The sequence below is a fragment of the Myzus persicae genome, unplaced genomic scaffold (genome assembly GCF_001856785.1).
Source record: "Myzus persicae strain clone G006 unplaced genomic scaffold, MPER_G0061.0, whole genome shotgun sequence".
NCBI classification, from domain to species: Eukaryota; Metazoa; Arthropoda; class Insecta; order Hemiptera; family Aphididae; genus Myzus; species Myzus persicae.
In genome coordinates, this window is record NW_019103698.1 from 29434 (window position 1) to 56500 (window position 27067).

General features: G+C 29.9%; 3 protein-coding genes across 5 annotated transcripts; 1 reads left to right on the plus strand and 2 right to left on the minus strand.

Annotated features, from left to right (window-relative positions):
- Positions 1 to 6: 6 nt before the first annotated feature.
- Positions 7 to 1329, minus strand: LOC111035115 (THAP domain-containing protein 1-like). 3 transcript variants are annotated; one of them, XM_022316631.1, is made up of 3 exons: positions 1072 to 1329; positions 630 to 907; positions 7 to 555 (listed from the first exon to the last, which is right to left on the minus strand). In XM_022316631.1, exons 1-3 carry the CDS (start codon positions 1140 to 1142, stop codon positions 254 to 256), a joined length of 651 nt encoding a protein of 216 aa, XP_022172323.1. In that variant the 5' UTR covers positions 1143 to 1329; the 3' UTR covers positions 7 to 253. The 3 variants fall into 3 exon arrangements, with proteins under 3 accessions (XP_022172323.1, XP_022172321.1, XP_022172322.1); XM_022316629.1 differs by having other exon boundaries at positions 7 to 573; positions 1072 to 1326; XM_022316630.1 differs by having other exon boundaries at positions 7 to 567; positions 1072 to 1319.
- A 5197-nt stretch (positions 1330 to 6526) lies between these two features.
- On the plus strand, positions 6527 to 7315 carry LOC111035088. Its single transcript, XM_022316598.1, has 2 exons — positions 6527 to 6644; positions 6711 to 7315. The coding sequence occupies exons 1-2, from the start codon at positions 6527 to 6529 to the stop codon at positions 7313 to 7315; spliced, it is 723 nt and encodes a 240-aa protein (XP_022172290.1).
- Positions 7316 to 24424: 17109 nt separating this feature from the next.
- Positions 24425 to 26051, minus strand: LOC111035089 (jerky protein homolog-like). Its single transcript, XM_022316599.1, has 2 exons — positions 26044 to 26051; positions 24425 to 25886 (listed from the first exon to the last, which is right to left on the minus strand). Exons 1-2 carry the CDS (start codon positions 26049 to 26051, stop codon positions 24425 to 24427), a joined length of 1470 nt encoding a protein of 489 aa, XP_022172291.1.
- Positions 26052 to 27067: the final 1016 nt, after the last annotated feature.

Sequence of the window (27067 nt, forward strand, 5' to 3'; positions counted from 1 at the left end):
AAAAAAAAAAAATTGTATTATATCATAGTATAAAATGTATGCTTAACATAAGCAATAAGCTAGCTATAGATATAATTTAATTACCTGCAAAAATTATAAGCTTTTGGAGAGTAATAATACAAAGTTAAAGAAAACTGTTTCATTTCTGTTGAATATCGTGCACCAGTTACTTTATTATTATTTTTCATTTCATTTTTAAATAAATCCAAAATGGTGCCTAACAAGCATTAGCATGCATGCAAATATATATATATCAAGCAAAAATTAAGCAATGCAATTTTTCTAAGAATAATTTAAAAATATTACCACTGAAACAATTTTCTATAATATTTCCTGGTTCAGTATCAATTAAGCCTTTGCACTTTAGGTCCTTCAGTAAATCTTCTAAATTATTTATTTTGTTTTGTTTTCTTCTTAATTTTTGTTGTAATTTCTTGATTTTACTTTTTAAGAAAAGTTCATCTGCATAATTTTCTAATGTTTGAACTTCTTTATCAGCAACAGAATTTATTTTTAGAATATCATCACTATTTTCAACCAATATTTTAGTGTCATCTACTTCAAGATCTAAAGCTTAATAATTTTAAATATTTATTAATTAAAGATATAGATCAAATTTAAATACAAACCGGTATCAATTATTGGAACTTCCATTGGTGTATAGTTTCTTTTTGCAGGTTCTTTTCGAGGACATTTGGCAGGTTTTTGAAGGTAAGAAGGAAAAGATGGGAAATTTGATGGTACAGCATCAATTTTTAAACGTGGTTTAATGGTTCCAGGTCTTATTTCATAATCACTGTCAATAAAATGAATACTGCATATACGACTCCATTGAGAGGGTATAAAATTTTTTCGTCTCAATGCAATAATCCACTTTTGGTTTACATTTTCATTATTCAAAGGAAATCTGTAAAATAATGAAATACAGACGAATACAGAGGAATATTATAAAATTAGTATAATATAACAGATATCAATGATTCATAGAAACTATTACATTTATGTATTATAAATTATGATTATAGGTACCAAATTGTTTATTTAATTTTAAATACATATAATTGAACTTACCGAAAAAAATGAACATTTTGACCGGATTTATACCTAATGGTACATCCATATGCCACACAAGATACTGGCATAATTACTACAATTAATGTAACATACAAATCAGCTTAAATGTAACGTATTTACATTTACAAAATACTTAAATAATGAACATGAACCATCAGATTCACTTTACTGTGCATGAAACGAAAGTCGAAAATTATTATAATGTTTTGCCAACCAACAAAATGGCAACCATGCGTTGATAATGCTTCACCCGATAACGCGAGTACCTTATCTATAGTATCTGTGTTTCAACATAACCACCACGGAATGTCTGAACAAATGGTTCGCTGCAGTAACAACGGTGTTGTTGTCACCCTGCAAGACTGTAGATGTGGATGATGCCATGGATACCTTGAAGCAGCTCAGCCACGAAAATCCAAGTAGTCTAGTTGATTATCTTATCACAAAACAAAAAAATGTTGCATTAAAGCATTAAATGAACAAATAAGAGATGTTAACACGTTCACTGCGGATGACGCCAATTGGCGTCATTTAGCATGGTTCACATATTATGCGGATGACGCCAAATGGCGTCATCTGCACACTATTTTTTAATACACTATAATTTAGTCAGCGTTACGGTCAAAATTCTCATTTTCGGTCAGCGTTATCTATACATATTAGTTAATACGTGTGTGCAATCGCACAACAATATTTCTATTTTTAGTTCATTTTATTTTTAATTTATTATGGGATTTTTACCACTCCTTTATCAAGTTAATCATCGGTATTTTAAAGAAATTCATTATTGTGGCAATCTTTTTTCCATCGTCGGTCGTTGATGAAACACGTACGTATTCACATTGTATCGTTTTTATACATTTTAGTGTTAAATTGTATCCATTTTATTTCTTTACAACGATTTTTTTTATTTATTTCGTTTACTTTCGTATTACTTATATGATCATGGATTATACATTGAATGAACCAGGTCCATCAAAAAACGTTTTGCACTGGTACGTTAAGATTGAACAGAAAAAATACACCACAGGATGTTGTAGAGTCAAAATTAAAAAAAGGTGAAACCATTTCCAGGTACTCTCAAGGAGTTATGATTGGAAAGTGGAGAGATAAGAGAGATGTTGGTTATATTTCCACTGAATTTAAAAATAATTTAATTCTTACCAAAAACCGAAACGGTAAAGAACAATTTAAACCTGAACCTATATCAAATTATAACCGTTTTATAAGTGGAGTTGATCGGCAAGACCAAATGCATAGCTATTATCCATTTACTAGGAAAACAATCCGTTGGTATAAAAAAATTGGTATACATATAATACAAATGTTATTGATGAACTCGTTTTATTTATATAATCAATATCACGCTGGACCTAAACTATCATTGTATGATTTTCGGTTATCTATACTTGGTGAACTTTTACCGAAAAACCCAAAGCCTAGATCTTTTTCATTATCACATACTAATCATTTCCCAAAAACTCACGATGTTGGAAAATCTGGAAGACCTAATAGAAAAAGATGTAATCTATGCTATTCCAAAGGGATAAGAAAAGATACAACATACTTCTGTCCAAGCTGTCCGGAAAAGCCCAGTCTATGTCATCAACCTTGTTTCAAAAACTACCATAAATAGTCTTAGTTTCCATTTTTTTTCAATAATTATAATGACATGTTCACTTTTATTTATTTATCTATTTAATTTAATTTTAAAATAATAAGAAATAACGATGTTTTCAATTTATTAAATTAGAAGTACATGTTTACTTTTAGTTATTTATTAATTTAATTGCATTATAAAATAATAAGTAATAAAGCAACAATTTGGTATGATATTTGTGAGTAACTTTTTGGTATATAGCATAACAAATTTGCCATGACGCCAATTGGCGTCAATCAGCATTAGATAAAAACAAAGTGTATATGGTGCGGATGACGCCAATAATTGGCGTCAACGAAAAAAAAACCTTCAATTGCTCCCGCACATTTGAATGTGTATTGTAATATGATCCGCAGTGAACGTGTTAAGACGTTTTATTGGTATAGAGATTACAAGTTCTCCTCTCGGTTTGAAATTATAGTTGTTCAGGTTAAAGAAACATTAAAAATGTGTACTAGCTTTGAAAAAAATACATTGTATAGCGTTGATTTTCACAATGATATGATGGGGTCTATCATTCCAGTGATTATAATGTGGACAGCTATAATGCAGTTCAAAGTATTTGAGACCACAGACAGAGCAAGCAATTCTCCAGCATTACAACATAACTGGGAGTCTTTCCATGCTGCACTCAAATGCACAGACACCCTAATTTATGGAGTTTTCTTCGTTTTTCCAGTACACTGTGTTTTAAGTGTTGCATCACTGTGTTATAGTTGTAACAAGTATCTTATAATAAAGTAATATATTATATAAAATATTATAATACTATAATAAAAAGTGGTACTACTAGATGTATTAAGGTTCATGTTACATCCTGATTTTTATGTCGCAACGTAATATAAAACTGAAATAATTATTTCGAGAAAAACAGCATAAATTATATTAAATCAACATTTTTCTTCAGTGCTATAAATTAGTTCTAAATGATTTTTACACACGTTTTCTTATTTTTATAGTAAAAGATACAAAATAGTCTAGAATACGATTGATTAACAATAAGGAGTTACACCTGTAAGCAATGCAATTCTGATACTTTAATTTTTAATTGAACATCCATGTTCTATAGCTGAGACCGTGGATGAATCATTTTGTTTCAAAGCACGTATCGATAACTCACTGTACTTGAAGCGTTTAATTGAAAGCTGGAAGGACTCAATCACGAGTTTCGTATAATTTTTTGGTAATATGATTCAATTTTTTTTTTTGCATTATTATTAAGGATGGGAAGATACTAGAACCGATACTAGATATCGGCCGATATCGGTTTTTTTTCAAAACCGATATTTCAACCGATACAAAAAAAAAAACCTATCGATCAGCATAGTATTGATAGTATAATAATTCACAAATGCACAGGTTAGGTTATCAATAATCAAATACTATAGATTATTTTATAATAATCAATGTTTTCACTTTTCTAGGTAATATTATATGTTATCGGGTATCGGTTTTATGGTGGTATCGGCTCAAGTTTTTTGTCAAAAATGTTGTTTTAACATTTCCATATATTATTGGGTATCGGTTTTAAATCGGCAGCATATATTGGAACATCGGATATCGGTAATAAGTGGTAGCGGCCCATCCCTAATTATTATAATATACACATTATAACATTATAACACATTTTTACCTCCCCCTTCGTCATTCAAAATGTATTGAAGTGTCATTACATAACAGCCATTTATTTTAATGTAAAATTATGCATTTACTCATAGATGGGCCATGGTAATACAGTAATACACTGTATTGTGTTGACACACTTAAGAATCCATTTTAGAAAAATGGAAACAAATTATAAAATACTACTTAATATTTGTAGTTATAATTACAACAAATAACACGTGGTTATTATATATCACGGAGCGGCACGGAAAACACACGTCAACACAAAACGTCGTCAGAAGTTCAGAACGATTACGAAAAGCGTCAAGCCGTCAAGGGAAGGCGCAGGCATCGGCGGGATATGTATTCGGAGTAGAGGGGGTAATAGGTCTCTGGCGCTGCTACGTGAAACGTTAGAACTAAAATGGTCGAGCACAAAGACAAAATATAACTACAAATTTTTAATGAACAATTTAATATTTTAATAAATAAAAAAATAAAACCATACTTGCCCCAGTGAAATTAAATTCGTCATAAAAAAATTAACTATCGACTAAATACTTTAATTTTGACTAAACAATTTAATGTTTAAATGTCAATACTACAAATACAAATACATAATCGTACAATATAATTACGATAGTCAAGATTTAAACAAATTAAAATTAAATAAATAAAATAATTAAATTTTAAATTTATTTTTAGGTCAACTGACCTAAGGTATTTTTTTAATAGCATAAAATATCATTAGTATATTTAAGTCCTATACAATATGATCAGAGTTACTGTATTTTTCATTTTGGAAAAATAAACAAATAAAAAAGTCTTTGTTGCTTAAATCGGCTTAGGTTTTTCGGAATGGTTTCTTTGAAGTGGGACGTGTCAAATTTTTTTTCATGCTTGTTATACTTGGTTAATTCGGTATTTATGTGGGTTTTCCAAAGCCAAGGTTGAAATTTTGGGACAGTAATTTTATTTTTAATAGATGTGTGAATTTTAAACTTTGTGTACAAACGGGAGAAGGTGTCGTGTATGGGTGGTATTTGTATCCTGGTTATGTTGATTGGGATTATATTATGGTTTTGGAAAATATTGTTGTACCCTGTGTGGTTAGGAGTGCTTTTCCTTTTTATGCTGTAGATGAGTATGTCTTTTTCTCTTTAGAGTTTGAGAGGTAGCTCTCCAGAGCAGCATAAAATAATGTCAATAGGGCTGGTTCTGAATGCTCCTATTGAAATGCGAATACCTTCGTTGTAACGGATCTAATATTTTGAGTAGATTTTCTTTGGCTGAATTATAAATGATTGATCCTTAGTTTATTCTCGACAGTATTAATGGCTTATAAATATTTAGAAGGCTTTTTGTTTTTTGTGTTATTTATTAGAAACTATATAATATATTTAAATACCTAATCAAGGTAGTATACGATATTCGTGTATGGTAATTTGATGTTTTAGACGTTTAGTAGGTACATAAATTCAATATGCATATTATGCTATATTATGTGTATATTAGAAGGCATACCTAAGTCTTTACCTAAAGTCGTGTCTGACACTGAACCTAGTGAACCTACTCCATTGATTTTAAATGAAATAGAAATCATTGATGAACCGGAATCTTTGCTGAGTTCGTTTATTGCTGATTCAAGTTTAGTGGCTGAACACGAGCTAGAAGATTCTTAACCATCCATGACAGACAACAAAAAAAACCTACTGTTAGAAAGTTTAATGAAAAATGGCTAACTATAACAGAGTACAAAAATTGGCTTACTACCAAAACTAACATAAAACAAAAAGAAGTAGCTTACTGTAAGGTTTTCAGTTCTTTTATGAGTCCTCACCTTACCGAAATTAAGAGACACGGACAATCCGCCAAACATATTTCAAATTTTAATCAAGTGGTCCAGCAAACTTCGGTCAATGAAGTTTTTAAAATGTCATCATTGACCGAAAAAACCAGAATTTCTGAATTGAAACTAACTGCCCCTTTTGCTACAAATAATTTGCCCTTTTCATTGTCCGACTTACCACTCTTACCCCTCTACTGAGTACAATATTTAATAATTCTAAATTTGACTTTGAAGAGAACTAAAGCAACAGAGCAGTTATGAAAAATGTATAAGGCAATAACTTTTTTAATTAACTGTGTGATACACTCAGAGAACCTGGTTCATTTTACTCACTGATAATGGATGAAACTACAGATATTTCTGAAATAAAACAGTGTGTAGTTGTCATCATATATTTTGATATAAAATCAATGACTGTAAAAACTCAGTTTTTGGATATGATTGAAACAGTTTCAGGTAAATCATATCCTTTGATTTATCACTTAAATATTACATTATCTAATAAGTTATTATTTTATTTAGGAACGGCTGATGATCTGACAGATACTCTTCTGAAATGTGCTTCAGATAAAGGGATAGAGAAAAATATGATGGTTGGATTTTCTCCAGACACAACAAATGCCATGGCCGGCAAATTCCACTCTGTTTTTACAAATTTGAAAACTGCTGTACCAGGTATTGCTTGTATTAAGTGTTCCTGTCACATGATTCATTTTTCTGCATCCAAGGCTTTTCTAAAACTACCACGTTCAATCGAAGATCTATTGCGAAACGTGGGATCTCATTTTAGTAGAAGTCATTCACGTCAATCCAAATACAAAAATTTTCAGGAATTTTTTCAAGCGGAAATGCACAAAATATTATCACCATGTACAACTCGCTGGCTGTCACTAAAAGCGTGTGTTGACAGAATATTAGAACAATTTCCTGCTCTTAAAGAATATTTTAGACTGGTCAATTTTGAAGATCCCTCCAAAACGTCAGAATTAATTTTTAGTACCATAGAAAATTCCTTTAGTATATTCTACCTCGAATTCATGTCATATTCCACTTGGTCTCCTGACGAATTTCAACACTTTGTTTCATGGGGAAGGGCCTCTATTACATCTACTAAAACCTGGAATTGAAAATTTGTTGAAAACTATAAGTATGAATTTTATGACTATTGAGTATTTAAGAAACCTTGACTCAATCGTGAATGTTTCTCCTAATTTGTCACAATATTATCTTCCATTAAATGAAATTTATATTGGTATAAGTGCTAACGATTCGATAACGACTTTAAAAACCAAAACGTTGTTGACTCAAATGAAATATTTAAGTTTTTTAAATCATGTCAAAAGTTCTATATAGAACTGGGTAAACCGTCCAGTGATTGAACAGTTAAGGATTTTTCCACCTTCAGAATTCATTGATACGTTTGTTTTTGATATCATATTTATAAAGTGTAAACTAAAATATTGCTTATTTTGTCTATTTTAAAAAGAGTATTAATAAAATAATAGCAATTTATATCAATATATAGATCAATTACAATATTTAAAAAAAAATACAAAAACCTAGTAATTGAACACTTTGGACTAGTGATTGAACAATTTGAACCCAGTGTTTGAACATGTTATAGTATTATTTTTAATCATCCATATTTCATTTAATATTATACAAATACTAAAATAACCAGCATAATTTATTCAAATACATATTATGGTAAAAATTGTATAAATAAATGTTTATTTATTTTTTTTTTTTTAAAGCCAAAGGATATCCCCACTTTAGTAACATTTTTTACTAAGTAATGAGTATTCAAATACCTACCAATGTATTTTAAGTACTTTTACAAATAAGTATATCAGTACATATCTGTAATTTTACAAGACCGCTGATTAGAACTGTTTATTTTGGACCTACTAAGGACTGATCAAATAAAATGTTTAAACTAGAAATATATTTAAAAACATAAACAATCTTAGATGTATTAATAAACAATATGTATGAAAGTAATAACTAATAATAAAATAAAAACAAGTTAAAATAGATGCCTTCTTGGACTTGGTTAAAAAAAGTTAAAATAAAACAAAGAACAATCTTAATATAACAATATAACAGTACAATTTTAGAATAATAATGTAAAATTAGTAATTTATAAAAATCAAAGACACATATCACATACAAACGCAGCAGTATTGTCATATCCAGCACAAAGTTCATGTGCCCAACCAGTACAACTACAACATCTGATCCACTGTTCTCCACTTTTTGAAGATTTATAGGGTTCATTGCAGTATATACAACATATAAACATCTTCTTCATCTTCAACATGGCTTAACTTATGTATTGGTCTTTTTTCATTCAACTTTTGTCCTGTTTTTTTTTTATTTGGTTTGGTAACTTTTAGGCGTTTAACAGCTTGAATTTCTTCTCGTCGATTTCTTTTTTGTGCTAGTTCCTCTTCTTTTTTCAATTTTTCTTTTTCTTTTTGTGTGTGATGTTCTATCCACTTGACTGATGTTACTGCAAATGGCAGTTTTATTTGTTGTCTTTGTTTGACACATTTTTTATTGTAACTAGCGGGTTTAGCTGTTTGCTTTCAAATTGCTGGAAATTTATTTTTTCAAAATACTTTTCTAGAACTTTTAATGTAATTTTATACTGTTCTAATGTCAAAATATCTAGTTCATTATTTGTAGTAGGATAAAGTATTTTTCTTCTGTATGAAATACATTTAGAATAATCTACTGCATCAGCACTGAATGGATATAATCCACATTTTCGAAAACCATTTATAATTGAACTAGTTTGAAGTGTTTGAACTGAATTGAATGCTTCTTTGAAATAATTAACAAAATTTGTTTTGGTTATTGGATTTCCTGATCTCTTGTTTTTTCCAACAACACTTTTCCAACTTGCTTTGAGTGGTTTAAATAATATAGCAACATCACACGGTTGCATAATGTGGGTACTATTCGGAGGCAAGCAGTATAAAATAATTTTATTGGCAGCACAAAAATCAGCAAGCTCCAAACTTAAATGACTTTTATGAAAATCAAGGAACAATATAACTGGGAATTGTATATTATTTTTAATCAGCCATGGAAAAAATCAATTTGAAATATATTCATTGAATGTGCTACTCACCATCCACCCAGAGTCAGATCTTCCAATCACCCAATCCTCAGGAAACGTTGCCAATATTGATGTTGGAATTCTTTTATACGGGTATAATACCATTGGCCATGGAACACCACCATCCGCTGAGTATGTACATAACACAGTAACTGTAATGTGCAAGTGTGTACGGTGTTACTGTAAAACCGGTGACACATACGCGCATAGATAACGTAACGTAACATCGTAACATCGTAACAAAAAGTTCGTGTTCGTGTTTGTCTTCTAATGTGTCATTATGTTACACACGCTTTTCCCCAAAAATTTTGAGGGCCCTTGATCCATCAGTTGTTCCTTGTTCGTTGCTGTTCACTACAGTGGTGAATTTAGGAATTTATTATGGGGAGGGTCCAGATAATTTTCAAAATACAAAGCTGTGGAGGGCTTCGCCCCCAGCAAGATTTTCGTGATTACAACAATTTAAAATTTATATTTTAAGTGGTATAAAAATACATTTAAGAACTTATAGACTGCTAACTCTTTATTGTAATTAAGTTTAACTAATATTTTATTGTGATAACACATCATGATTACAAAACAAAATCTAATTTCTTAGGGGTAAGGGCCATTTCATCAATAATTGCATCCACGTCGATGGGTATGTCCCGATGAACAGACATCAATGCCAGTCCATTTAGCTTATCCTAAATACAAAACAAATCACAAATATAGTAATGTTATAACTTTAAAAATAAATATTTCTTAAAAACATTCTTCATTCATAGTCGATCTTAGATAAGTTTTCAATCTTTTTAAGGTTGAAAATGATCTTTCTGGAGTGGCTGAAGATACTAGCAATGTACAAAAAAATTTTAATTAAAAAATGTATGCTTGGAAAATCTGTCTTTGAACAGCTCATAAGTGCTTCAAATCCAGTTTTGGTATTGACATCTACATTGCTTATTCTAACTTTCCACATTTTTATTTCTACAAAAGAATTACCCTTTTCAATTGGTTGTACATAAAATTCGACTAATTTCTCAAATGCCTATATTTCTTAATCAGAAAAAGTTGAACTAAACAAACATTCAAAACCTATAACATATAAAACGAAATAATACTGGTAAGAGTTTTGAGATAAACTTTGGTAACAATAAATTGCTTTACCTTCAAAAACTGTTTTATGATTTAAAAATCGAGAAGTAAGTTGGCTGATAAAATTATCTATAAACAGCACAAACACTCGGTAATATTCTTATACCGAAATTACTTGGGATTAGCTCTATTTGTTTGTTTTCCAGCAGTACGTTTCTTTGATATTTCTGTGTCAATAACATCTGCCAAATTCTATTATAATATTGTAAGTGTATTTATTATTATGTATACCTTACATTGCATTACTTTAAAATGAAACTCAAATTACTTAATTTTACTCTTTCAAATAAAATATTAAATTCTTTTTCATCATTTTCTCTAATTTCTCTTAATGATTGAAGTAATATTTCTATAATATTTATAGTGTTCTTTAAATCTATTCGTTCCTTTTGTAATTGTTTGCATACAGGCAGTCCGAAGGCAAAAAAATCTAAAATGTGTTTATTATTTAGGTTCAGGAGCAGTACATATTTATTTAAATTTCTAATTAAAAATTTACTTTAGTAACATATAAAGGAATAAGGCACTCTGAATCCAATGCACTTTTTAACAGGACTTAGCATCTACAGAAGACGGTACAAAAGGGGTATGTAACTCTATAGAATGGAACTGATATACACAGATAAGTAGTGTTTAGGACAGTCGTGGCGAGCGCTAGTGACGGCGATCAGTCAAGCGCAATGCCAACATACCAAAAAACAAAATCTCCCAGACGTTGGTATTGCTGATCATAGTAAACATAACCTCGAATTAAAATATTATAGAGGCTTTTAAATTTTTTTTAACGGTGCGAAATTTTTCACTTTGCTTTTTTGGTTTGTGCTATAAACATCAAGTCTAAAATTGTTTACATTCTTTTACTCATTTAATTCTTTTGTTTTTTTAACTTACTGAAATATCTTGTGTATAGTGTTTGTATTCTGTGCATTTATTTATTATTTGTATAAATTAATAATAAATCTTTGTTACAATTAAAATGCCTTTTACCGCTTGTGTTGTTATAAATTGTGAATCCACGTACACTGATAAAGTAACACGACGACATCGTTTCCCTAAGGATCCTCTCCGGTTTAACATTTGGGTACAGAGGTCTGGCAACAACAAATTATTGAACAAAACTGTTGATGATGTTTATAAACCATTTGTAATGTGTGACAAACATTTTGATCCTTCTTATAAAAGCTTTGCATAACAGAGACTGGATAACAATGCTGTGCCAACTTTAAATTTACCAGGTAAAAACAATTTTTTTTTTACATGATATTATATTATAATACCTATACCTAACATAAAATATGTTTTTTTTTTATCATAGAATTATAGGTATATTATTTGTGGATCGCACAATATTTTCTGTGAAAACATCTGTATAAACTCAAAAACAAACTACTTATGAATTAACCAATATTTGATTCCAATTTAAATTGGTTAATTTGTATTTGTCAATTTAGAAAATTTGATATATGGTTATCAGATTTTCTTATGTGGGTAGTTGTGTCAATATCAATGATTGGTTTGTTTTTAATCTCATGTATAAATATGCTATATAGTTTTTTGTTTGCTAAGTTTGAATGTAATGTCATAAATATAGAGTACCAGTTACATATGTAGTGATGTTTGAATGTCTGGTTTTCTTTTAAATAAGACAGCATGATGTCTAAAATATTTGTTTAAAACTGTTGTTATTGCATGTTATTGCATGCTATTGATGCATGATTGACTTAGAAATAGATTGTACATTTTTCTTTAATTGGTAATATAATTTATGTTTCAACTTTCAGACATGATTGAAATAGCCAATGTCAACTGTGACAATGATTCTACAAATGAAGTGTGTCTGATGAACGTGTCTACAGTTTCTTCTACCATGAACATCAGCATTGATGAAGGTAACTATTAATAATTATTTTGTTTATATGCAAGCATGCAAGCCTGGGCATAAACGCGTTAAAAGTTAAGTTAGTTTTAACTTTTTAAAATTTAATTTTCATTAACTTAATTTTTAACTTAACTTATTTTAATTGATATAAACTTAATAAATAACGAGTTACTTTTAATCAAATTCAAGTTGAGTTAATTTATAAATAATTAAATAATAAATATAATGAAAATAAAAATTATTATTGATTTACATAACCATTTACTAGAATAGGGAATTATAAATATAGTTAAATTAATTTCTTGTTCCATAATCTAGAATTCTTCAAGAAAATTAACCCAATTATAAATACATATAGATAGAGGAATATCCAATTATATTATAACATATAAGTGTATCGTATACATAAAGATATACTAATAACTAATAAATAATATGATAGTATTTAATTTTATTGATATAGATACAAATCAAAAATATACAATTTTCAAGAACATATTATTGTAAAATATTTTTGGCATAAATAGGTTATTTATAAATTAAAACTAATTGGATTTTTTGATTAAATTATTAAATTTTTCATTTTTAATTCCCTCAATGTTTAAAATGTTTTCCATTAACTTAACTTAACTCAGTTAAAAATTATCATTAACTTGCCCAGGCTCGTTTATATGTAAATATTAAGTTAATTTAACTTAAATTATTAACATTTTATTTTTATATTTTATTGAAAAAGTCAATGTCGATGGTGAAAATAGCTCTACAAATGAAGTGTGTCTGATGAATGTGTCTACACATATGTATTACATTCTATAATATATTATATTACTTATTGGCAGTATTTAATAATAATACAAATCATTGTTGTGATAAATCTACAAATACAATTGTAATATATTTACAAAAACTCAATTTATATTTTTTCAGAAATTTGAACCCCTCCCCTTGCACATGGTCTTATCATAAAATAAGACATGTTAACCTATAAGCCCCTCAAATCTCAAACGCCATTTGCACCTAATACCTGGAAAAATCGTACTACGCTCGCAACATTTGAAAAAACGCGGTAAATTACAATGAATATTACTTCCGTTTCATGATAGAAATAAATGTTACTAACTTCCTACTGTACCTCAAATGCAGTTGCTGACTGATTTCATTTTTGTCCTATGCTGCCAATGTAATTTGTTATCAGTGTCCATTCTGTATTATTCTGTGCTTATAGCAACTATTACAATATAAATAATTTAGAAGTTCCTTATCTAGTGTAGTTTATGCTTTAGCCATGTGGGTATTATCTGTATTTGGTGGTATGAGGTGTATGCGATTACTCCCTGTTATTTTTTCATGGAATATTCGACAATGTTTTGTACTTTTGTTGTTGTGCTTACAAATGTCATATAAGAATTCATCAGTCTCAGACACGATTTAGGATATATTTATATACTATTTAAGTATATCTTTAACCGTGGTCTTAAACCTCACTGGCTGTGCCGGTTGTTGATAGTTGATGTTTGAACTTTGAACGTATGCTGTAGATATTTGGTTAGTACTTAGTAGTTTAGTTTTAGTACAGGATGCCGATTACTTATCATGTGATTTGTTGCTTAGGGTATTTAGTAAATACTATTTGATAGTAGGTACTTATAAGTTTGTGACTTACCACTTCGGCATTCATTAGTAGTAAATAGTTTAGTACTCAGTGACTTAGTTCGTGGTTGTGCTTTATTTTCACTGATTGTTTAGCGTTTAATCATAAAATTAACATTTCCAAATATACTATTGACTATTTTATTTTATTGATTTAACGTTTATTATATAAGATTTAAGTGACCCAAACATTTTATTATTAAAAAAAAATACATTTTAATAATTAAATAAACGTAGATTTAAAATTTGATATCGAGATGCGACAGGAATACTTACTACTTATCTTGACCTTAAAGGTAAATAATATTTTAAGATTTTATTTTCATTAGTTCCTTAGAAAAAATGTTGTTTTATACCGTTTTCATTTTGATGGTTCTAGAGCCAAAAGTGCTTACGTGTACCACCTATAATGATGTCACTATTGTATTTTTAAATGATTTATTTGCAGCCTTTTATGTGATTTTTTTATTCCTGTGGATGGACATTTAACTTATAATAGTAATGTACTAATGAGGCGCCACGTGCATGATGTTGCGTTAGTGAAGAAGAACATGAGTGATTTGAAGAGAAGAGAACAACATTTGATGGAAGAGACCGGGATTGGAGTAAAACTCACTCAAATATTATTGGTTTTGGAGAAAGTAATTGATAAATAGATAGAACAAGGAATATAATGAAAATAGCCGATAGGTAATGATGTAGTGTGTGAAGTTAATAGATTAAAGTTATTTGGATAGGTAGGTAGTCAAAATAATGTTTGTTTTGATGATGACGTAGAAATAGGATGATGTGATTATGTGATTATGTATGGATAAATGAAGAGTATTTTTTATACATCTTAAAATACTTATAACTCGCGTTAAAATACAAATATAATAAAAAGCCTATGAGGTTGCCTAGATAATAGTCTCACCTTTAGATTTTATAATAGGTCAATTCTCTTTAGTTTTGAAATTAACGGAGCTACACGTGTTCTGCTGATTGTACAATTTGCTATGTTACGCACTTGTAAGACGGAGAAAACACATGCGGGTATCACGTCCTCTTAAGGCTATCTAATGGATATTGATGTTACTAAAGCTGAACATATGACACAACAAAAAATATCTCTACAAAGCAATTGTTGACATGAAAAAATCATTATCGATCATGAACAAAAGATCGTTTAGTAAGAAATAATTATTGAAAAGTTTTGAAAAGTTCATCAAACAATATGAATGATATCACTTAGACATTTTTCCAATGCCAGCTTTCAAACTCAAGGTTTACATCCTCGTGGAAGAAGATGACAAAATATTTTTTTTCAATATTTCTTTGTCATTACACAAAGGAAATGCTAAAGGATATCGACTTATGTCCAAATTATTTGCATTACCTTCAAGAAAAATCATAATGGAATTATTGCGTAAAATTCCCTTGCAACCTGGAATTAACAGTAAAATAATCGATCATTTAAAACTCACTGTCAGTGAAATTAAAAATCTATTAGACAAAACTTGTGTTTTAATATTTAATGAGATTTCATTATCTGCTGGTGTTCAATATTCAGAAGCTGAATACAAAATTATTGGAGTAGAAGATCTTTTACGAAACATTCGTCACCCCAAATTTGTAGATAAGGTTCTAAGAATTCGTCGTTCGAAGTGTAAAACATAAATTTAAGCAGCCTATAGCTGATTCTTTTGTAAAAAGTGGAATCAAAACACCAGATCTTGTGGTAGCTTTGAAATAAGTAATATGCGTTGTTCAGTTAACTGCCCTTAATATTGTTTGTACAGTATGTAATCAGGCCCCTACCAATAAAGCTGCAATTAATATTTTAATGCATGACACTGTGAACAGAAATATGTAAAAAAAAATCGATAAACAATCATTCGGATTTGAAGTTAACAATCAGGAAATAGTTCCTCTTTACGATCCACCTCACTTGTTATAGGGAATACGTAAAAACTTAGTTACTAAAGATCTATCTTATTCAATAAATGGTACCTAGTGATGCTATAAGAGAATATTCTTTTGCAAATTTTTACCGGGTAATTTTCTTTTTTTTTTAAATTTATAGTAGCATATCAATAGTGATGTGATTATATTTGAAGGTTCTTAACACTGGAATCAGTCGTGGGCCGTGGTACCACTATTTAAAATACTTTATTTTGTGAAAATACAGACATTCAGTCGTACAGACCACAGATAATAGAAGATAATGTAGATTACTTCTATAAATACACTCATAACAATATTAACATTATTACTGGCATAGTTGGTAGAACTGGTAAAACCAAACAGTCAATTTGCAAATGACAATGCTTATCGCTTATAAAATGTATATTGTATTTTATTGACTATCAAGATTCTGAATGCAATAATGATAACATTTATTCCAATGATAGTCTATTAAATATTCTAAATATTGCTAGTACTACTAGTACTAGTAAAAGCAGTAACTCTTATAAAACATCTACCCCTTTAAAACAAGGATCAAATAACAATATATACATATCCACACCAAAAAGACCAGTATAAAAAAAATCAAAATTTCAAAGACTAATTATTTTGTCTGATGATGAAGAAGATCTATACGCATTAAGCATTACCAAGTCAGTTAAATATTGTTATTAATTATTATTATATTTAATAATAAATATTTGTTATGTATATAATTTCATAATTATTAAAAGAACATTGCATAATTTAACAAGAAGTTATATTTTGATTTTTTTTTTTATCTAACTATAATATTGAATATTTTATGAAGAAGATCTATTATCTATAGACTATAAGTATTAAGCATTACCAAATATATTAGTATGCATAAAATACTTTAATAAAAGTGTATTTTACATTTATAATAATTGTATATTTAGTACTTACTAATGTATACATAATTATTATAGTTGTTACTTGTTAATTACACCAAGAATTATAAATTATAAATTATAATACTTACTTCATTCATACTATATAAAACATATAGCTAATTATTTAAAAAAAAATGTTTATGATGTGGACTTCTATGGGGTCAACCAATAAATTTTTGAAGACAAAGAAAATTACCAAATATTCTCCAGCTTAGAGAAAATTCTCGAGAATATTCTTGAGAATATTCTCTCAAAAGATTATTACCGTAATTTTACATCACTAATGGTACCTACTACGAGAACAGCTAGGTGGAAACAAATTGTTGATTTCTATGAGATTGACAAAGGGCGTCTTGATATTGGCGAAAGAATGGTTCCAAAGCTCACGGATTCTCATATTTATCCTTATAAGTTGCGCAAAATGAAATTTTCGGCGGCAGTCTAAGTTTTAAGCCAAATAGTTATAAGCATTATGCTTTTACTTTCTCAATGGTCAAGTAACAATAAAACATTATATTATCACATTGTATAATATAACAATAATTAATATTTATACATATTGTAATAATTATTTAAGGGGACAAAGAAAACAAATTAGACGAAGAAGCATCAGACACTGCAAAATTTTGTATTTTAATTGATACATTGTTTGATAGTGTGAATAGTAGCTCAACAAATCTTCAGCCAGTAAAAGAATTACGCAGTGCAGTAACTTCTATATCAGATCATTGGAAGTTCTGGGAGGAAGCAATAGAAATTCTTCAAAGTATGAAACTGAATTTAAAAATACCTAGCATAAAACACTGGATATCTACTATTAAAGGTTTTCTGCATTTGTGTAAAAAGGTACTATGTTCAGGTTTTAAATTAATCTCTTCTTCTTTCAACCAAGACCTTGTTGAAAATATTTTTTGTCAAGTTCGCAGCCAAAATGACTTGCGAAATACAAAACCCATTTGTTTTAATTTTCAGTGTTCATTTAGATATTTTTGTTTGTAAATTATTTAATATCAATTCATTCTGTTTCTGCAAATTGTCAAGAAGACAATTTTTCGTACATTTCTATTATTCTAACTGATACACTTATCATTGTCGTGTTAACAGCTAGTATTTTGTATTAATTTATAAATACATTTTATTGTATTAGTAATTGACTAATATTATAACAGACAGAAATATATTTAAAAAGGAGAATAAAATTAAAATGAACTGAAATTTAAAAAAAAAAAGCGGTTTAATTAATTTTTGTGTATTTGTTATGGTAAACAACCACCGGGAGCGCTATTACTTCTACAAACACTCCGCTGGGAGTGCTCTTTTAATATACATATTTTTCTATGGTCGAATTTTGATATCTCATGTCGTTGTTGTTATCGACATAAATTAACGCAGTTTCTACTGTCATTATATTTGAATAGCGTGGCTAATGTAATATTGTCAATATGACTAATATTAATGAACTTTCGTAGTTTTTATGCGGCGTTAATCGATTATGATTTAGACTTTTCTATTTGAATGTATTCCGCAACACAATTTCCCTTGTCCTAAACACAGATTACTATTAACTATTTTGTTGTTATCTTACCCTTCCCCGAAGTTATTAACATTTGGTATTCTAATACGCATAATTCAACATATATGACCAGGGTTCGGGACTTAAGCATTAATAAGCACTAAAGTCTAAAATATGCCCTTACCTCATATATGCCTGAGATATGTCCCGATAAACTTTAAAATGTGCACTAAAAATGAAAAAAAGCACATTTAGATATAATTATGAATTAATAAACTTCAAAAAATAAAAATAAAATGTTTCAAAATTGGGGTTTGAATGTCCTGAAAGAAAAATACACATTTATATAATATGATATAGGTCAATTTGTGATTCCATTGAATTATAAGGTGTTTTCGAACCAGAAGGCTCTTCTATGAATCGAACTCGAACTCGAATTAACGACGGAAAATAACAGACTAACAATAATTATACGGTACCGGTACCGTTTATCGGTCATTAGATAGATTATTTTCATCGTTTGCCGAGCGATACGAATGTAAGAATGTAGATAAGTACGTATATCAGATGCGTTTTTCAATTAACCATCTCAGATAACTACATGGTGTTCGATTTATTGAGTATTTATAAATCACGTTCATTTTTTGTGACAGATAGCTTTAATTAATAGGTACATTTTGAACAATAGTGTTTATATAGTTGTTATAATTCGTGGGATATTTACTACTGACGTCGGAAATGTCGATATTACAAAAGAGTACTTTCTACAGTCTAAAATTGTTTAAATTCTACTCAACATTCCACTTCCACCCCCGAGGACCGAGGTCAATAGTTGTGTATGAATGTAATGTAAATTACATTATTATCAAGAATGCGCAACGCCAGTCCATATAGCAGTGAAATGACAATTGGCTGTGTAGCTGCCTATATAATTCAAACATTAATTAAATTTATTAACGGTTGTACTGTACCAATGTAAAAATGACTGCATAGATATTTGAAATGTCAATAAACTAATTAGTGATTGAAATTATTCTGATAACAGATTAAAAACACCAAGCCAAAAATTTAACAATATTATTGAATACTTTTAAATATTTTGACTGGAGTTATCAATAATATGTATAGTAAACCTCACATTTTTATAAAATTAAATTTATTAATCGAAGAAAATATTGACATACATTTTTTATGTAAAACTCATAATTTAAAACAAATGTTAATATAAAAACGTATGCCTTTTTTTTATTCATTTGGCAGTTGGTACAAAAATATTAATCGTGTGCTCTCTGGAACTGAACAGATAATAATAAAATTTAAATGAAGGCTAAGAAGAAGGCTAAAAGATTATTATACAAAAAATAAAACTACTAAATAATGAATGATATATAGTAATAATTGACAATAAATTATTGTTATATTTTAATATTGTAATTGGTTTTTTTTTACGAATACCTGCTTATAATTATAAGGTCTATTTACCTAAATAATACTTTTTTTAAATATTTTATTACCCAATATATTGCTCTATTTTGTATCATACTAAATAATTTTATATTTTTGTAAAATTTAAATAACCACTTATGTATTATAGTTTCATAAACTTAAAACTAATAATAATAATAATAATAATAATAATAATAATAGTAATAATTTGTACTAGACACCATAGTTTAAGATAACCTTATAGGCATGAAATCTTAAGTCGTGTGAGCTACGATAATGTCATACTTTAGATCACGGTCTTAGAAGAGAAGGTCGGACCACTCGAACTTATCAGTGGTCGGCTTAATTGTGAAAATATGTTTCAACTGTGAAATTGAGCGCTGCCAGTTAAACAAATTGTATATTAGGTCAAAACTTAAAATCACGATATACAGATTACAGAACTATGTATTATAGTATTTACTATTTACAATATGCTACTATGGCACTATGCTAGTATACGAAGTTACTGAGTCAGAAGTTGTTCCATTTTCATGTCTTTTTTCGAACTATTATTACTGATAAGCATGAAAAAACCTAATAATTTACCCGAAATAAATAATTTAACACAAAAGTATGAAATAAGATCAAATAAAGATGTATACAATGTCTTTGGAGAACCTAATATAATTGGGGTCATTATAGTCAAAAGACTAAGCTGGCTAGGTCACGTACTACGGTCTAATATGATTGCAAAGGAGGTCCTTAGTGGGAAAAAGGTTATTAGGTTAAACAACGATGGTTGGATAAAGTCTTAAAGGATCTAACAACACTAGGAGATGAAAACTACAGGGAAGTAGCAACAGATAGAGAGAGATGGAAGGAAGTGTGTGATGCAGGAATGGACCCTAACGGCCCCTGAAATCGAGAAAAAAATCAATTACAGTTTTGCTAAGTTTTACGAAACTTGGCAATTATTTTTTTTATTTCTGTTCGCCTAATTCTGTTTTCTTGTATTCTTGGTATTCAAATTGTCTCATACGTATTCTAACATAATACATGATTACATATGCTATAATGATGAACAGTTTTTAACAAAACTTTCTTCTACGTTTTTTATAAAATTATAGAAGCCTATGTTGGGGTGTATTAACCCACCTCTTGTTTTCATATTCACTTAAGTAGCAGGCAACTGCTGAGAATAAACTTGTGATACTACAAAAGAAGATTTACAGACATCACTATCTTCAGTATATTTCAGCAACTGTTTTCATAAATATCCTATAAAATAAAAAATGTACATATTTATGTTGGGCCGTTTTAGGGTGTGACTAATACTCACAAGAACAAAAAGTTGTCCCATTACTTATACATACCAGTTAAAAAGTATATTAAGCAGTCTAAAACCTCAGCCTTGTGTTCAACCAGATCAGTAAACTCCCATTCTTATTGTTCTATTATTGTATTTAATTTATTTTTCAAATTTTTCAATAAATTTGACTTTTCAGGATGATAAATATTTTTTAAATCTGGTATAGAAATTAATGGAGTTAATGGAGAATCATCGTTAACAGTACTATTTCCAATTTTGGGTGGTTTCAGTATACTCTAAGTTGATAACTTACTGAGCATACAATATTTCCTACTTTATCCACTGCATAATTTTGTTTTTTTGATGGCATCAACTGAAAAATGTTGTTCACAAATAACATCATTTATGCCCAAAGTGATCAATGTTTACAGCATTCAACCATTCTTCTTTTAAATTCTGATATTTCGGCGTTACAAATACAAACAACTTTTTTGTCTTGTTACAGCCAAACCAACAAATTGTATTAGGCATTATTAATTTAATTTGTATTATATAATAAGTAATAAAATTGAACAAAGGAATGAGGATTTTAAAAAAAATATGCAGTTATATATTATACAAATTTCATTTATTTTAAAAGCACATGATTATGTATAATATTATAGTTATACATAGTGTATTAATAAACAGTGACGCCGAAGTGTTTAAAATATAGTATGACATCGTAAACCATCCCCCCATTTTTATAATTCAAGTATCAGATGTAAATCAAAGCATATTTAAATAATTACTGCAATTTTTAATCATTTATTTTTACATTTTAAAGTAAATTTTGGATGTATTACTGGTACGGTGGAGGCCTCCCATCTCAAATTTCTACTATTACATATGCCAGATAAATTACGTGATCGGCGGCACTGTTAATGTAAAACAAATATAAAAATTACATTATATTGTACAAATGCTTAATATTAATTAAAGATCATATCCACCAAATACGCGGAACATTGTCAATGGGCTGGCGGGAGGATGTGGTCCGACCTTATCTTCTAAGACCATGCCTTAGATCATTATACAAACATATTGTTGTAATATACCAAAATTGAAGAGATGACCACAATTTGAATACTTCAATTCGACGGTAGAAAAATAGTTTTGCTTTATTGATAAACCTGTTATTTTTATCAGTCCTGAAGCTCGAAGAGTCACCAAAAATCAAAACCAATAAAATGTGATTTGTATTAAAATATTATAGTTACCGACTGACTGAATTACGGCACGAGTTTCCGCGGTTCCGCCGCGATTGGATGTGTGTTACTGCAATTGGTAGTTGTTGTTAAGTTTAACTGATATTAGCGGTGAAAGTGTACAACGTTAACCCTTAACTGGTACCCTTATTACAGTATTCATGTAATTTGTATTGTCGCGTTATGACATTAATCAAATTAAGTATAATTGTTGACCGCCATGGGATAATGTATGTTATCTCAACATACATAGTCCTGACCGCCAAGGGTTTTATCTTATTATTTTGTGATCTTTGATAAAGCATTGTGACAATAAATGTAGCCAGGCACTTAATCTGTACTTTAGTATTATGAGGCAAGGCACATTTTCTTCCTTTTAATTGAGGATATACTGACTAACACACACAACATCTTTTGCCAATTTTTTGATATTTGATGGTAAGTAGATTTATGGAAATGATTTTTTTTTTACTTATTGTTCAACGAAAAGAATTCATAAACAAGTTATTAACATAGTTGAAGATGTGACTGTGTATATAACTGTATAATACAAAATAATTTACTACAGCTATATTTAAGAGCCCATCTAAGCTATTCCTAAGAGGATCTTAACATAACCTAACCTAGTAGGTACTTATTAATAAGTAAGATAATGGCTGTATACTATGATAAGAAGTACCTATATATTATATCATTCACAATAAACATATAAAAATCAAGCGGCTATTCTTGCATAAGGATATCAATTAAATCAGGATTTATACCTGAATTACCTGAATTTGTACTATCAGGATTAAATATAAAACCGTCAATAACATTATCGTCTGTTCTCATTGACGATCACTAACATTAACGTTTGGATGAATAATTGGACGTCCTGGTCCACAACAATTTATTAAACCATTTGATCCTGCTTATCACTTTTCCATGTTTCTGGTGTTGTTTCTCCTGTGTCAATATTTTCAAAATCAAGTACCAGTTGTCCAGTATGACTGTTTTAAAGGGAAACATTTTCATACATGGTTATGTAATTATTTCTACGTTGTTTGGTTCAATTAATATTAGTTTACGAAAAATTCTTAAAACTGAAGCCAATTTACTAGCTGAATGAAATGAAAACGAAGTAAACGGACGGACACTATAATAAAAACGAGGAGTTTTTGACCACTCAAACGTTTCCGTGAATATCGGACTTCTTATGTAGCGTTGGCTTACCAGGTTGATGTAATGTCGGTTACACACCTAGCGTTTTCTTTCGACCCTGCAAATGAATGGATGGTGCACTTTGTGGTTTTCAAAATCAAGGGAAAATTACAATCAATATTTATCACCACGTAAGCCTTGTAACTTGTAATTGTTCATTACCTACTCAGTTTTCGTTATCTTCCATCACGATCACGGAATAGTATTTTTGAATTTTAATAAAATATGGACGTCTTAAACAATTTGAACGACGCAGAAGCTGTCAGTCTATTGTAACACACATATTTTTAATAGTGACTAGATATACTTTCATCAGTCGACTGATATCATATTAAATCTTTAAAAAAAACTTAGATCTTGATAAGGTGCACTCGAATCCATAGGCGCAATATACTTATAGATAAGTATAATATAATAGATAGGCAACTTCCACGTTAAAAAAAATGACATGGGCCACGGCGCTCCCGGTGGTTGGTATATGTAACTATCCAATATCCAGGGGGTTCTCTTACTATTTATTTCAAGAGACCTCATTTCTTTAAAATTAAATGTAATTTAAATTTATGTTATAGTGATAAAGCCTATTAAGCACAACAAATAATTAAAAACAAAACTATTCAAATAAATTTTTACATTTATTGTAAAATATAAAAAATATAAAATAAGTACAGTAGAACTCCAATTATCCGGACTAATTAATGTCAAGGGTGGTCCGGATAAGCAAATATCCGGATGATTGACATATGATATATCAAAAGTTATTTACTCACGTAACCATAAACAAATATGTAATTTTATTAGATATTCAACTGAAACAAAATAAGCTTTAATTAAAGTACATACGTGACATAATTTAAAACCAAAAAAAAAGCTGACTTGGCACATAATTTATTTTATTTTGAAAAATGATGATATTTTAGTTTGCTTCATAGTTGACTTTCTCTTTAGAGCAGCTAGGTCTCTCAATCTTCTTAATTGCAACAATTGAGTGGTGTTTGATTCTTCTTGTCTCTCAAACCATTTAAACGCCAAATCCAATGCATCAAAAGCTTCAGAATGAGACGGCCCATTTTCACCTTCAGTCAAATCGTCAGTTTCATTTTCCTCTTCTTCAGTTTCATCTTTTTCAAATAAGTTACGAACTATTTCATCATCCGAAAGTATTTGATATCCAGGATCATTTGTATCCATAAGCAACCACTCACTTATAATATTCTCTTCATCACAATCGCTAAATACGTGAACTTGGCTTATACACTCTTGTATTTCAGCTATTTCAACATTTGGTTCCACATTTTGGGTATCTTCAACTTGCTTCAGTAACTTATTCCATGACCTTTCTAAAGTACAATTTTGTACACATTTCCGTGCTCCAACAAGCATGTAGCAGCAATCCTTCAGATTCATTTTTTTATAAAAAGATAAAAATGATTCCTCGTCATTTTGGTTATCTAATAGTAAGCGACGCATTAATTCTTTTCTGTACAGTCTTTTCAATGTTTCTATAACACTCTGGTCCATAGGTTGAATCAGAGAAGTAACATTGGGAGGAAAAAATTTTACTTCAAATTTATCATTTATGGCATTTAAAATTTCTGTTGAAGGGTGGGATGGAGCGTTATCTAACAAAAGTAAAACTATGCCTTCTTTTCCTATATTTTGCTGAAATTGTTTCACTTCAGGAACAAATGTGTGTTGAAACCATTCTATGAACAAATCGGCGTTCATCCATGCATTTTTTTGACTTTTGTACGTCAATGGAATTTTCACATTTTTAAAGCAACGTGGATTTTTAGACTTTCCAATCAAAAGTAACGGAATTTTATGAGTACCGGTAGCATTTGCGCATACCATAACTATTACTCGGTCTTTACTTAATTTGTATCCTGGAGCTGCTGCCTCACGTTGAGACACCAAGGACTTCGATGCTAAAGCTTTCCAGTTGAGGCCCGTTTCATCTGCATTGTAGATGAAATCCATGTCAAATTTGTTTTCTTTGATGTATTTCTGGACATTATGAGAAAACGATTCTGCTGCAGTGGTATTTGCACTCAACTTTTCTCCATGAATCTCAATTTGTCGAATCCCATGACGTGATTTAAAGTTTCTCATCCATCCACTACTTGCCACAAATGATGAATCCCCTCCAAGTTTTTTATTAAAATATAATGCTTTTTCACACAATAAAAGACCTGATATAGGCAGTCCAGATGCTCTATTTTGCATAAACCAAGTAAACACAGCATCTTCTAATAATTCTGTTTTAGGGTTTTCAGTTCCGCACGGCAAGTCGTCCGTAGCATACGTCTGTTGGCCGTCGTGCACGTACACTATCGCCTTTCGCTTATCGCTTCATTAAAATTAAAATTAATGAGCACTAAATCGAACCGTATTATTCAGTATAATTATCATCGTATATTACCACACGCTTAAACATAAACACAATCTAATCCGCCACCACCGCCGTTAAATCGGCTGTAGGCCGTTACCTGCAACTTATCAATTACTGCACCATGCAACGAAACAACCCAGACACTATTAAACTTAAAAACAAACCGAAATTATCTCCGGTAATTATCACAAAAACTATTTCTCACAAGACGCAGGACGTAACTTCTCCGTCTGCCACCTCAGATAACGACCAAGAATGGAATACCGTCGACAACAACAAACGCATTAGGTCACCTAATAACGCTACCTCACCTTGCACAAAAAAAACAAACGAGCCGTCAAATTTATCCTCGCCAAACCGCTATTCTCTACTCAACATCGAAGAAGATAATATGGATCTGGATACTAACACAGAAATCAACGAGTCACCTCCACCACCACCTCCTCCTCCACCAATTTTCTTAACATCTCCGATTAATTTCATTACTCTGTGTAAAAACCTGGAAAAAATAACGAAAACCGAGGGTTTCCTTTACAAGTCCAGCTCAAAAAATATAAAGATAAACCTTCACTCAGCCAGTTCTTACCGTCCCGCTATATCATTGTTCAACGAGAACAAACTTGAATACCACACGTACCAGACACACGAAGACAAATCTTACAGAGTCGTTATTAGAAATCTGCATCATACAATCCCTACTGATTACATTAAAGAAGAAATTGAAAAACATGGTTTTATGGTAAAAAACGTCACTAACATCCTAAAATCTCAATCAAAAGAACCTCTTCCACTATTCTTTGTAGACCTAAACCCATCTCCCAACAACCAAGACATCTTCAAGATAAATAATATATGTTTCACTAAAGTCAAATTCGAAGCCCCACACATCAGATGAGATGTAGTCCAATGCAGTCGCTGTCAACAGTACGGCCACACTAAATCATATTGCAATCACCAGCCTAAATGCGTCCGATGTGGCGAAAACCATACCTCGGATCAATGCTCCAAATCCAAGGACCTACCTGCAAAATGCGCACTTTGCAGCAAGGCCCACCCGGCAAACTACAGAGGATGCACTGTCCACAAAGACCTCCAACGTTTCCGTAAAAAACAACAACCGATCACCATCTCAAGACCGA

Coding starts and splice junctions, on each gene's coding strand:
- LOC111035115 (XM_022316629.1), bottom strand. CDS start 1,142: ATGCCAGTATCTTGTGTGGCATATGGATGTACCATTAGGTATAAATCC. Junction 908..1,071: donor CAAAATGTTCATTTTTTTCG/GTAAGTTCAATT, acceptor ATTATTTTACAG/ATTTCCTTTGAATAATGAAA. Junction 574..629: donor AGTTCCAATAATTGATACCG/GTTTGTATTTAA, acceptor AAAATTATTAAG/CTTTAGATCTTGAAGTAGAT.
- LOC111035088 (XM_022316598.1), top strand. CDS start 6,527: ATGGATGAAACTACAGATATTTCTGAAATAAAACAGTGTGTAGTTGTC. Junction 6,645..6,710: donor TATGATTGAAACAGTTTCAG/GTAAATCATATC, acceptor TATTTTATTTAG/GAACGGCTGATGATCTGACA.